At 41.5% G+C, this 12,862-nt stretch overlaps 1 protein-coding gene across 3 annotated transcripts in view; it reads left to right on the plus strand.

Annotated features, from left to right (window-relative positions):
• Window positions 1-9,427, plus strand: part of LOC133506974 (testis-expressed protein 264) — a 30,216-nt gene extending 20,789 nt beyond the window's left edge. Inside the window, exons 3-4 of one of the 3 annotated variants that reach the window (XM_061831420.1) lie at window positions 933-1,098; window positions 4,292-4,653. In XM_061831420.1, coding sequence (XP_061687404.1) covers window positions 933-1,098; window positions 4,292-4,440 — 315 coding nt within the window. In that variant the 3' untranslated portion in view covers window positions 4,441-4,653. The other 2 variants (XM_061831421.1, XM_061831419.1) reach the window with 2 other exon arrangements.
• Window positions 9,428-12,862: the final 3,435 nt, after the last annotated feature.

Raw genomic sequence — 12,862 nt, forward strand, 5'->3', positions numbered from 1 at the left:
CTGGGAGAACGTTGCAAACTGGGATTCCAATCCCTTACCTCAAAACTGTGAGGAGGATGGGCTCACCACTTAATCACTGTGCCCCCTATACATAACTAATTACTATTCAACTAAAATATTTTGATGGTTACCTCTGTCTTTCAAGTGTTATTACAACCGTAATGGAATATAGCTGTCATAATAATGGAATATTTCGTAGCTAACTTGTATGAGTTCCCAGAAAATTCTCCAAAGGGCATGTTGACCTGCAGGTCTAATTGATTACAGTAGCTTGTTACATTGGCGCTGCACCCTGTCAGACGTTTAGCTCATAGCGAATGTGCGAACGTGACCAGCATTTCTGCCGCATGAACACCATAACAAAAGCGTGGCTTATGAAAGGTTGATGACCGGCAGAAAGTGCAGCCATGTTCGTTATGTGAGCCTCAGCTTGACTGACTCCAATGGGGAAGATGTCAGCAGTTTGAATGTGCCATGCAAAACGACGCTTAGATGATTGACAAATCTGCTTATGGGTGAATGCAAATACACACTCTCGCACAGTAGGTGTTGTAAAAACTCACCTTCGGAGTTGGATTAACAGTTTCGCATGCTCACACCTTATGTGGCATCTGTTGGTTCTTGTAAAAAAGGGAAGCAGAGTCAGGAAATGTTTTCACCATAATTGAATTGCTAGCTAGATTAGATAAGAACTCAATTTATTGAATTATAAAACATATACTAAAGTGATCAAATAAAAACAGCTCACCTTGATACCATTGACGACCAGCCGCCGGGGGAGGGAAAATTTTATATAGTCCTTTCCAAAATATGACACTATCATAAATTAAGTTAGATCACAAATTCCCAATTTCTAAGTGTGGGTGGGGGCAAAGAAAACAAATACATTTAAATGCGATCTGCTGTTCTTACAAACCTTAACCCTGTCGCAGGAAAGAAAGCTCTGTGCACATCCGTTCCTCGAGATCTACAGAGAGGATCTGATCCACTTCATGGCTCCATTGGCTCGGCAGGGAGACTTCTACGTTCCAGAGGTCCGTCCAGCAGAAAGAAGGCTTTCGGAACAAGAAGAATTGGACTCGGACTCTGAAATCTCAGGTATGTTCACTCACCCATATAGGGCTAAATGGACCCATGTGGCCTCGAAAAAAATGTCCGTGTAGCATGACAGTCCTTTTTTAGAATGTTGTTGGTAGACACGGGCAATTTAACTTCAATTAATTCCAATTCAAAATCTAATTAAAACAAAATGAACTCTGTACCTTTTCACAAGTACAACTAGAATAACAATGCAGTTTGGTACACAGTGTAATCAACATTTGTTTTTCCTAGTGGTCAGTAGAAAATTGCATTTATATTAAAAAATAAATAAATAAATAACAGGCATATGACATTCAGCTGTGGTAGTTGACCCTCGGGTTGGATATTGTTTCCACTATTTTGTTTATGAGGAGCGCACAGCACTGCGTGTGCTTTACACTTTGGTAGGTGTTAATTAAAAGACCAGACACAACAGCGTCTGTGGTGAATGTCTCCTGCCACTCACCCTCTGGCTGTCGGGCTCAAAATGGATGCCATATGGAAAACTTGGATTCACTGTAAAAGATACACAAGGGTTTTAAAAGTATTCCACTTGACACTAATTTACACTCGTGAGAATTGTATACTTCTGAGGGAGTGTTTACTGCAGTCGCTGCCCAGTGAACTGCATTGTTGTGCAATGTATAAAGGAGCCACTGTGATGGGATCACCAAACGCTTTTTTAAAAATTGAGTCCAATAGAGATGTCTGCGATTGAACTCGAAAGAACTGGAACATTGCAGGAGACTTCTATGGACATCTTCGTTTTTCCTATAGACCTCGTGCACGTGACGTCACAGTTTGGACGGCGCCATATTGCCGGTCAAACTTAGCTGCTCTGTACTGCGGGAGCCGTTGAAACCAGAGCAGATTTTTCAAATTGCCCGAGATCTATTGTGCTGTTGGTTGTCACAACAGATGTGACAGATGTTCAAAGAGATCATTCTATGGAATACCAGCTCAAAAGACCTGAAAATATCGATGGATTTTGGCAATTAAACAAGATGGATGGTGCCCAACTAAAATACACACACGCCTGTGTAGCGATCGCTTCATTTCAGGTCGAAATTATTCTTCTCAATCTCAAATTCCCAAGAAGTATTTATAATGCCGAGTTGGCTCATTTGAGAACAATGTGTATTTACAAAAAGAAAATAAAAAGTCTGTCGCAGCAAGGAGGTGAACGTGTGGCCGCAGTCGCTTCACAGTACATTCCATGGCAACGATTCCGTCCTCTTTTTTTTTTTCTCTCTCCCTCAGTCATAGTTAATGAATTCGAGTTTGTGTAAAACCGGGGGTCATTTATTTAAATATTGGTATTTGTATTGAATACCAGCTGAAAAGATTGATGGATTTCGGCAAAGGTTAAGATGTAGCCGAATATGCTTCCGCGTTCAGGAGCTGTCTCCCTGTTGAGAACAGATCCAGCAACGAAGTATTTGTATGCGTCCAGACTTTTCTTCGCTTTCAAATTATTTCGTGTAAATCTCGACGACTTACTCACCATGTCCATGTGTAGATCCAGTTGTCCAAGACAAGCGGAAGCTAATTAACAGTCCAATTTCTTATCCGGGAAAACATCGACTTCAGCATTAAATATGGGTCTCTCGTTTTTCCACTTACCTTCGTTTATTATCACCTTCTAAATGTTTAACAGTATCGGAAAAAACGGGTTTGTGCTGTAAGATGTATTTTCGTGCCGTCTCCAACTGAATTAGCATTGAACCATGGTTTGTTTGACCGGCAATACGGCCAGTCACGTGATTTCGGTGACATAGGTGCACGAGCTCTATTCACTACCATGTCCACCATTCCCAAGGATGTCTCAAGAGAAATTACTTAATCTTAATATTGATCAAATATTATACTGTACTAATCAGTGTGAAAGCAGTGCTATGTACACTTTTAGGCTGTTCACGAATAGGTGGTGATGTGAACGAACACTGACAATTTTCAGATGACTCAAAGAATAACAGAATTTACAGTACTTTATTCTGACTAAAGATGCAACTGCTGCCATACACTACTTACTTGAAAAAATATGAAATATTCGTTTTTATCACTTGTTTATGGCTGATGCCCTTCACTGGGCTCTCCGCAGGAGGAGGCGTCCATTAGCCCAGCCTAAGGAACTGCACAGGTAGTCATGGCAGCGCGACGAATAAAGCTTGAAAAGAAGCCATTGCAGAGGTGGACGGCGACCGTGGTTGAATGAATGGGAGGGAGTTTATCCAAGAGTGTGGCAGATGATGAGAGGCAGCTAAGGTAGCCCTGGCCCAAGGAGCCAGCTGGGTCCGTAGCCAGCCAGCTAGTTAGAAAGGTGTCAGCTCAGCCAAGGCAGCAAGAATTTATGCTACCGGTAGGCACAAAAGCAACCCAGGCTCTCTCTTTGGCCACGGTACACAGAGGCATCCTGGTAAAAGAAAATCATTTTAATCTAGGAAGAGAAACCTTTCCACTGGGAAAAGCCGGAGCCAAAACACACCAGCTTACTATGTTTCCAGTTCAATAGATCAAATTACATTTTTCATTTGTTGGATGATTATTTCACAATAGTGAAAGGAATCGTGAGTCAGGATTTGGAGGATTAAGACTCTAGCCACATAATGATCCGAAGCATGCTTACATTAGTAACGCAAATCAAATTCCACCGTAAGAAACGAAATGTGGATGTTAAGTGGCAAAAAAAAAATGATAATCCAGGCAAGACTGTGATAATTATTTCACCAACCTGTTGTCGCTTTAATCAGAATGCTATTCTGATGGCAAGTACTTTCCAATTAGTGTACAGTTGAGTCTCCCTTCTGAAATAATAGAAAAAGAGGTTGAGGGTTTAACTTAATTATATGAAGTTCAATGCAGTAACAGCATATAAAATCATTTTTGTGACCACAAAACAACAAAGAAATGCCAAATCTCAGGTTCGGAAATATACGGTCTCGCAAGATTTGCGAGCAGTTTCAACGACTGCGTTTTTTTACATGAATTTTGGTCACATCCGAACTTTACAGCTTCAGGTGCATTTGGAGCGGCATATTCATATCATTTTTGCACTTGATATGGTTTCTTAGGTCTAAACGTGACCTGTTCTCACAAAACTACCGCTCTTCATGTGTCATGTGCACAAAGCAGATGCGACATTTGTGTCCGGGACTTGGGATCATAATGTGACAGGTACTCATGCTCCTGTCACACTGCGTGATCTACTCAGTTGGGTCGCTGACTCGGAACCTTGGGCAGTCCACTGACCCGTCCACTCTGCCCGGAGTCCGGCCCGCCTCCGCACGCCGATTCTGTCCTGGAGGCGATCAAGCCTCAAACTTCTCGAATGCGGCTCATGGTTCTGTTGACAGCAGCTGAGAAATCAGCAGCCGAGAAATCCTCCTGAGACTTTCTGTTCTTGTTCACACATGAATTATGTGAGGATGATATACGAAAACTGCAAAACTGTAAAACCTTTGGGTGACCAGTCGGATACCTTTAGGGGAAAAAGGTCCACCCTAAAAATATGAAGATTGCGTTGCTGAAAGTTATATTTCTGTACCAAATCCCAGTTAGTGTTTTTTTGCATTGATATAGTGGTATGCTGTTTTTTAAACTTATTTTAAGGAAGCATAGAATGCATGTTTTTTTTCAATTTAATTAAAAAAAATGTTATGTTTGTCATACCTACCTTCATCACAGGCATATCCTCTGTGTAAATTATAATTAAATGTGCTTTCAGCTACCTGGAAATGTGCTTTTAATTCCAATTTTGTAACCACACAAGATATTTCCGAGACTTATTTTAATCTTTCAACTGACGTAAATTCTTCTGCATCTAACATTTGCTGTGTAGGGTTTCAAATAACTAGCCGCTAGGCAACCCAGAAATGATTATTACGATACCTGGGATCCAATTTTCTCCAGTTTGCCGCTAGTCTAATAATCTCTGTCAACATGGAGACATTTTCACGGCTATATTTCTTTCTCTACTTTAATAAATACCACGGCTCGCTTGTGGTGTCGTTCAACAATACCTGCAGACCGTACGCCGGCGACCTGGGCCACAGGCGCATCTACATGGACAATTCTGATATGAAGCTCTGTGACCTGTAGGCATGGAACCATATTTGTAACTAAATAACTTTCCCTAGCCAAGAAAGGATTATGAAGGGAATATTCTAAAAGTGACTCCATGAGGGATGTCTCCCCCAAAATCTTTTTGGTGGCTTCTATTATTTATGTATTTCAAGCTATTAATATAACCCAATCTGTGATCGCAAAACACTCCAGTACTTCACAATCTTAAAGCATCACTCCTAAAAACAAACTGATTTGATTTAAACAAAAATACATTAGTTGCTAATGACAAATATGATGACAACTATAATCCTATGGCTAGAAAAAAATAACCGTTCAGCCACATATTTAAACCGCTAAATCACAGGTGTCAAAGTCAAGACCCGGGTGCCAGATCTGGCCCGCCATATGGTTTGGTGTGGCCAGCGAAGGCAAATTGTGTGTGTCAACTTCTAGGATTTTTGTTACAATTTCAAATTGCCACATCATAAATGACATGTTGGAGATATTGCAAGCATTTTTTTGTGTTGGCAAACATTGAACTATAGTCGAAAAAACCAATTTACCTTGATTTCTAATTCCACATGAGTGTAAATATTATGAGGCGATTCAAAATTTTGATTTGTTTCACAATCATAAGGGCCCTCTGAAGGAAACCGCAACTACAATGTGGCTTGCGGCAAAAATGAGTTTGACACCCCTGCTCTAAATTGCCAGTGTAGCAAAACCGCAACCTCAAACTGCCATTTGGTCCTCTTCATGTCCAGCTTGAACTATTACAGATGTTGAGACTTTTTCTAAAACCAGTTAATGATCCGCACTGTTTGCATGCTGATATTTGCTCGCTTTCACTTTGTTTCATGCAAAAGGTTAGTTCACGCTGTGTGTTTATCTTCCTTATTGAGTCGGCCGCTAATGACGGGCTTGCTGCTTATTTGGGCATATTGATTTGAGAAGGGTGTTGTGTGAAAATACTCTCTGCCACACAAAAGGCCAAAAAGGGCAGCAGACTGTTACACACGGGTATAAAATTGAGCCTGTTAACCTGGAAAGGTCAAAAAGAAAAACTCAGAGAATCACAAAGTTGTTTATGTAATATGAATGTATCCCATGAAAGGGGAGAAGACATTTAGTTGGGTGCAGAATCTCTTAATGTATGGGGGGAGGGGGGAGTGCAAATTTTGACCTTCCTCATTAAGCCAGGAGGCAATACAAAATGTCACAGTGGCAGGATTAATATTGCTTTAGAGTGCATGTTTTCTGTTGCGTAAAAGAGAAACAACAGTATGCAAATAGTTCCAGTATTTTGGTGATAAACTTGTTTAAAAAAAAAAAAAGTTTTCTCGTGTGAATGCCAAAACTCCCCCACACGTAACTGCAACCGTTCAGATGAGCGACTGCTGCCTCTCTAGACACCTGCCATATATTATTTTTCCCCCCCTAGTTTATATAACAATTGCTATGTGTCTAAATAACATATCATTGACATGCTTTATACAAAATATTCAAGGATCGGGAATTACAGCACTCTTTAATCCAACGTTGGTGGGGTCCTGCTGTCTCGTCCAAATGAGCTAGCCCCCATGCCAAAAAAAAAAAAAACCTTTTGTTACCATGACGACCCAAGGCAATGTGAGAGAGTTGCGATGAGGGGACCAGCGAATGTTCGCCCAGTGCTTGACCACTTTTTTTTTTTTTTTTTTTTTTAAGAGGTCACAAAGCATCATTTTGTATTTTTTTTATTACAGGTTATTAATTCTATAAATTCACTCTTGTGATTTCCATTTTTTTATGATAACTGTTCTTTTACATGTTTTTTTTCCTTTAGAATTAAATTAATTGCTTTTTCTAAAATTACCTCTTTGTTCCCTTTATAACATACATACATACATACATACATTTTCTTTGCCGCTTATCCTCACAAGGGTCGCAGGGAGTACTGGAGCCCAAACCAGCTGTCAACGGGCAGGAGGCATCCAGGGTACACCCTGAACTGGTTGCCAGCCAATCGCAGGGCACATAGAGACAAACAGCCCCACTCACAATCATACCTAGGGGCAATTTAGAGGGTCCAATTAATGTTGCATGTTTTGGGGATGTCGGAGAAAACCGTAGTGCCCGGAGGAAACCCACGCAGGCACCGGGAGAACATGCAAACTCCACACAGGCGAGTCCAGGATTGAATCCAGGACCTCAGAACTGTGAGGTCAACGCATTACCAGCTGATCCACCGTGGCATCTATATTATGACATTTAACCGTAAAAAGTAATTTTTAATATTAATCTTGGAGTCCTACTTTTAATTGTGGTCCTATTGCAGGGGCGTCTATTTTTTTCTTTTTTTTTTTTTTTTTTTTGTCGCGTGCCACATTGTACTTACGGTTTCCCTCAGAGGGCCATTATGACTTTGAATCCATAAAAATATTTAACTGCCTTATCACACTTACACACAAAATTTATGAACTAGTTTTAGAATCACTGGTTTTTTTCAACGATTGTTATTTGGTGACACAAAAATGCTTGTGATATCTCAACGTTATTTATGATATGACAGTTTAAATTTTGGTACAGATTTGAACAACAATCATGGAAAGTTGACACACATGATTTGCCTGCGCCAGCCACATAAATTCAGGCGGCGGGCCAGATCTGGCCCCCGGGCCTTGAGTTTGACACCTGTGTCCTAATGCTTCTTCTTTCTGCAGTTTTGCAGGAAAAAAAAATACAAATTCTTGACTCTAAAATATGAATCTGCTATTGACATCCCATTAACTTCACCAGCCAGTTCTGCTATGTTAATGTGGATGCAAAAAAGAAGAAAAGGTTGTCAAGACTCTGGCTTTTTTTTTTTTTTTTTTTTTTTTTTTGTATTGTGCAAGGTACACAGCCAATGAAATGCAGTTTTATCTAACCAGAAGTGCGAATGTTGGACAGCCTTGTTGACGACCGTGTATGTGCGATCCGTGCGATAAATGTTTTGGATTTCATGGAGTGAAATAACGGTCGCCTTGCATGGCAACTCCAACTGGAGCAGGCAGATTTCCCCTTGAATCTCTCGGTTTATTTGGGAAGCTCCGCTTTGCTTGTTTGTTTATGCGAGCGCTCCGACCATCTGTCCCATCTCCTCCTCTCCTGTTTGATGGCCTCTCCGTAGGTGCAGAGTCTAACAGCGAATACAGCTCTGGGACCAGTATTCTCCCATCAGACAGCCGGGAGACGTCAATGGCAGCGTCCTCGACCCGCTCCGAGTCAGTCCGGGACCGTGGGGACGCAAATTCCAACGTAAGAATGTCCAGGGAGCGCTCGCTCGTGAAGGCAGACTGGGAACAGACTGACCAAGAACAAGAAGAGTTGAATAAGGACTCGAGCGGCGTGAGCCTTGATCCCGTCCCGCAGTTTTTGGGTGTTGTTGGAGGCGAGGAGTAAAGGTTGACTGAGCAGCTTTAAATATTTTTCTGGTAACCTTTGTTGTCAACAATTTCCTCCAAACAAACAAAACCAAACTAAGAAACAAGTTAGTTTAACCCGAGTCATGCTGAACTTTTTCCTTCCTAAACAAAAGTCAACTCTTCTCCTCGAGGCATTACTCTTGAATGCGTCTTCATTTAGGAGTTATTTTTTTATATACAATGTTTTATTATTGCTGTTGTTACATAATTTTGCCTGATTCTAATCACAATGACTTGATAATGTACCTTTCATCCTTGCAGCAAGGATTCCTGCTGATGGAATTTTTTCCACCTTTTTCCTGAAGTGCTGCTGTTTATTGAGCCAAGGCATTTTTTTAACTTCAAAATGTCATTAATATACTAATGAATTAATAGAGAGGCTTTGGGATACCAGGCCATCATTTGGTTGAAGCTTTTCATCTTCTATTTTTTTTTTCGTCCGACAGGATGTCGGCGTTTGTAGGATTTTTGTAGGAACATTTGTGAGATCGGAGGTCAGTGACGTTGGACCCGAGAGAGGGCCCTCCCTGGCTTGCGATTTCTGTCGTAGTTCCGCCCAGAGGTGTTTGTTCCGGATGTTACACACTACATGTATGTACACATGCCTTTACTGTATTGATCTTTTTTTGTACACTGATGGTTCCCCAAACTGTTTCCACAAAGTTGAAAGCCTGGAAATGTCATTGATTTAGGGAGTGAGTGAGTGAGGGAGTGCACAGTCTTATATTTAGCAAGAGTCAAATTGTTCTAGTATAAGGTAGTGTTACATTTGACAGTCATGTTCATTGTCGATTGTATTGTTTTAGTGTTCTCTTGGGGATTTCATTAAATGTACTTTTAAAAAAGTGTTGGGAATCATTTCTTGATTGCCTATGTTTTCCAGTATGTCTGAGATTTTGAGTCAAATCACCCATCCATCCATCCATCCATCCATTTTCTTAGCCGCTTATCCTCACGAGGGTCGCGGGAGTGCTGGAGCCTATCCCAGCTATCAACGAGCAGGAGGCGGGGTACACTCCGAACTGGTTGCCAGCCAATCGCAAGGAACATCGAGACACTCGCAAGCACACCTAGGGGCAATTTAGAGTGGCCAATTAATGTTGCATGTTTTTAGGATGTGGGAGGAAACTGGAGTGCCTGGGAAAAAACCCACGCAGGCACGGGGCGAACGCGCAAGTTCCACACAGGCGGGGCTGGGATCGAACCCGGCACCTCAGAAGTGTGAGGCCAACGCTTTCCAGCTAAGGCACAGTGCTGCCCTATCAATGTATAATTATTTCCACGAACTAGGTCGTGCATATTTAGGTGCCTTCCTTGGGAAAGTGTCAGTATGATGTATGTTTGCTGTCTCTGAAGGATGTTTGAACAAATTGTAGACCAACTGATAATGTAACAGTGATCACAGTCACATATTATTTGTCCTCTGTGAAGAGTGACTAATATTATTGGCGTACTGAGGAGCAGTACCCATACTGTATGTGGTGTATCTGTATGTCTGATACTGCCCTCAGGTGGACACACTAAAGGAGCTGCGCTATGCCCATTCAACTGATGCAAAGTGTCATGTTTCAAGTTTTTGCAACCAGTACAATATTATAAATGATATTTTTCTCAGTTAAAAAAATGGGGTAGGATGGGGCGGATTTATGGCATTATCATTCATTTCAGTGAGGGGAAATGATTTCAGATTGCGTTGTGAGCGTAGTTGTCGTATGAATTAAACTCTGAGCTCGAGGTACTATTTTACATGACCTCAAATGACTCAAGTATCAAAAGCCTCTGCATTGGATTCGAGCATGAATTTTAGAGATGTAATACTGCAGATACCGATATTTCAGTTTTTGAGCCACACATCACAAATACACATTATGGCGTGTGATTGTTTCATGCACTGAAAATGTTTGAGAATCCCTTAAACATGTTGTTTGTATTACAGTAATCCCTGGATTATCGCATGTTCCGATCCACTTCCGCAATAGATGAAATCTGTGATGAAGTGATCAGATTTTTACATTTCAAGAATGATGAACATCCCCAAAGTCCTTAATAGCCTCACCTTTAATCTCTATATATTTAGCACTGTATTATCACTTCCACACCTGTACCTATTATCATTCGTCACAAATCCACACCACTTAACTAGTCATCCAATTCGAATGTACCCATTTCTTTGCTTAAACGTCGTCTTCCCCTCCTCCTCACGTCGCCCCTTTTCCACTCTGAAATAAAAATGGCAGCTGCAGAGTCAAAGACCACCTGATGACCCGCAGCGTGTGATGGATGTGCAGTCATATCCATAGCCTTCATCTCTGAACAAACAAGAGATCACGACGGGCTTCTCGCAGCAAGCCGCTCAGCGGCTGCGAGCGCGCACTCGTCACCGTAAATGTTGATTCGGAGTTAAATCGTCTCTGAGCGTTTGGAGGACACCTGATGTTCATTTTGGGCCGTTCGCCTCGATGAACGTGAGGGGAAACAATGGCTTTTGTCTTGCCAATCCAAGTGATGCCTCGCCTCACATTGTCATCACTGTGAGTCACTCCGCCCGCAATGGTTCCACAGCTGCCCCAGCGGACTTGAGTTAAAGCCTGCTGCAGGATAGAACTATTAATTCTCCACACTTATTACTCTGCACAGTTAGAACTAATGGGGAATGGTTTTAACAAAGTCTTTAATAGATTAAATTTGGCAGGTTTCTCACCCCACACCTCCACGCACCCCCAATTTCCCCTCTCCAGAGCAAAGTTAGGCAGAGACTTTAACACTGACTGGAATATGGACTGTATGTGGAGGTAAATATGCGCCACCAGGTTTTGAATTTGAAATTTAAACCGATCACATTTTCAATAGTTGTATTTCAGTGGAAATTGTCAATGTTAACAATTCAACTGGCTACAATTCGCTGTGTGAAAATCACTGTCTGTGCCACCAGGCAGGGTTACTTCAGGTCCGAACTGAACACCCAGCCAATCGCAGTTACACTTTCTTAGTCACGTGACGTCATATACTAAGAAAGTGTAACTAGATTGGCTGGCTGTTTCGTCATGACCTGAAGTAACCCTGCCTGGTGGCCCGGACAGTGAATTTCAGACAGCGAATGGATCTGTCCGACCTGTCAATCACCCGTACAATAATAGCCAATCAGATAGCTGCATTGTCTTAACCCCTGGCTTGACACGCCCTTCTTGCAGTATTGTCCCACAAGCAATGCTGGTTGTCAGTAGCGTGCGCTTGGAAAAGTTAATATTACGAAGAAAATGGTCCTCAGATGCGGGGAACGTGGAATTCTGATGGAAGACATGCAGCTGGATTACAAGGGGCCCGGTTGATTCATTTTCCAAAGCCTAAAACACAGTTGACGAAGTGTCTACGATGGATTAAGGCTTGCGGAAGACCGCACATACAACTAAATGTGAACAATATCCACAAACACAAGGCTGTATGTTTGAAGGTAAGTGAAGGAGAAGTATCTTCTCGGAGTTTGATGGAATTATTATCAGTGCTTTATACATTCCAGGAGAACAACTTTCACTTTGTTAGTGTATCACTGACCTACCGAATGAAGTGTGTCATGTTTTATGCCGCAGTCGTGTTAGTGATACGTAAATGCGTGATGTCATGGAAGAGAAATGTCCATTTGCGCATTTGTATCACACCAGACTTTTAAGCAAGAGCACTAGGTTCCATTACGAGCCAAGTCAAATGAATACGCCACTCACTTCTAAAGACAATGATATTACTCACAATCTTTCCAAGTAAAAAGTACTCACCCTGCTTTATATTCCCAGTACGATTCCACTATTTTATCCTGTTGGATTTCAATGTGACGTTTGTGAGGCGTCAAATTTTTTGCATCGATCGCCAACGTTTCGCTGTAACTCTTACATTGTGTCCTGCTCCGTCCAAAATCTTAATTGTGTGTACATATCCTTGCGCAAAATAGTTGGAGTCTGTAGAACTCGCTTGGACAAGTCTGACGCATTTGGCAAAAAACATACATAACATAACAAAATATTATCTGGAATATCCGATGTTCTGTTCAATAGCCATTTTGGAAGCTTTTGGGACATGGCTAAGGGGGCGGAGCTTAAGATTGCCATCGGAAAGGTCCATTGGAGCCAGTTGAATTGTTAACATTGAAAAGTTACACTGAAATACAACTTGAAAATGTGATCACTTAACATTTCAAATTCATATCCTGGTGGCACATATTTCCTCCCATAGACGTACCATTACATATTTACAAATTACGCCCATGTCATCACTCAACT

This window comes from Syngnathoides biaculeatus, chromosome 10, assembly GCF_019802595.1.
Source record: "Syngnathoides biaculeatus isolate LvHL_M chromosome 10, ASM1980259v1, whole genome shotgun sequence".
NCBI classification, from domain to species: domain Eukaryota; kingdom Metazoa; phylum Chordata; class Actinopteri; order Syngnathiformes; family Syngnathidae; genus Syngnathoides; species Syngnathoides biaculeatus.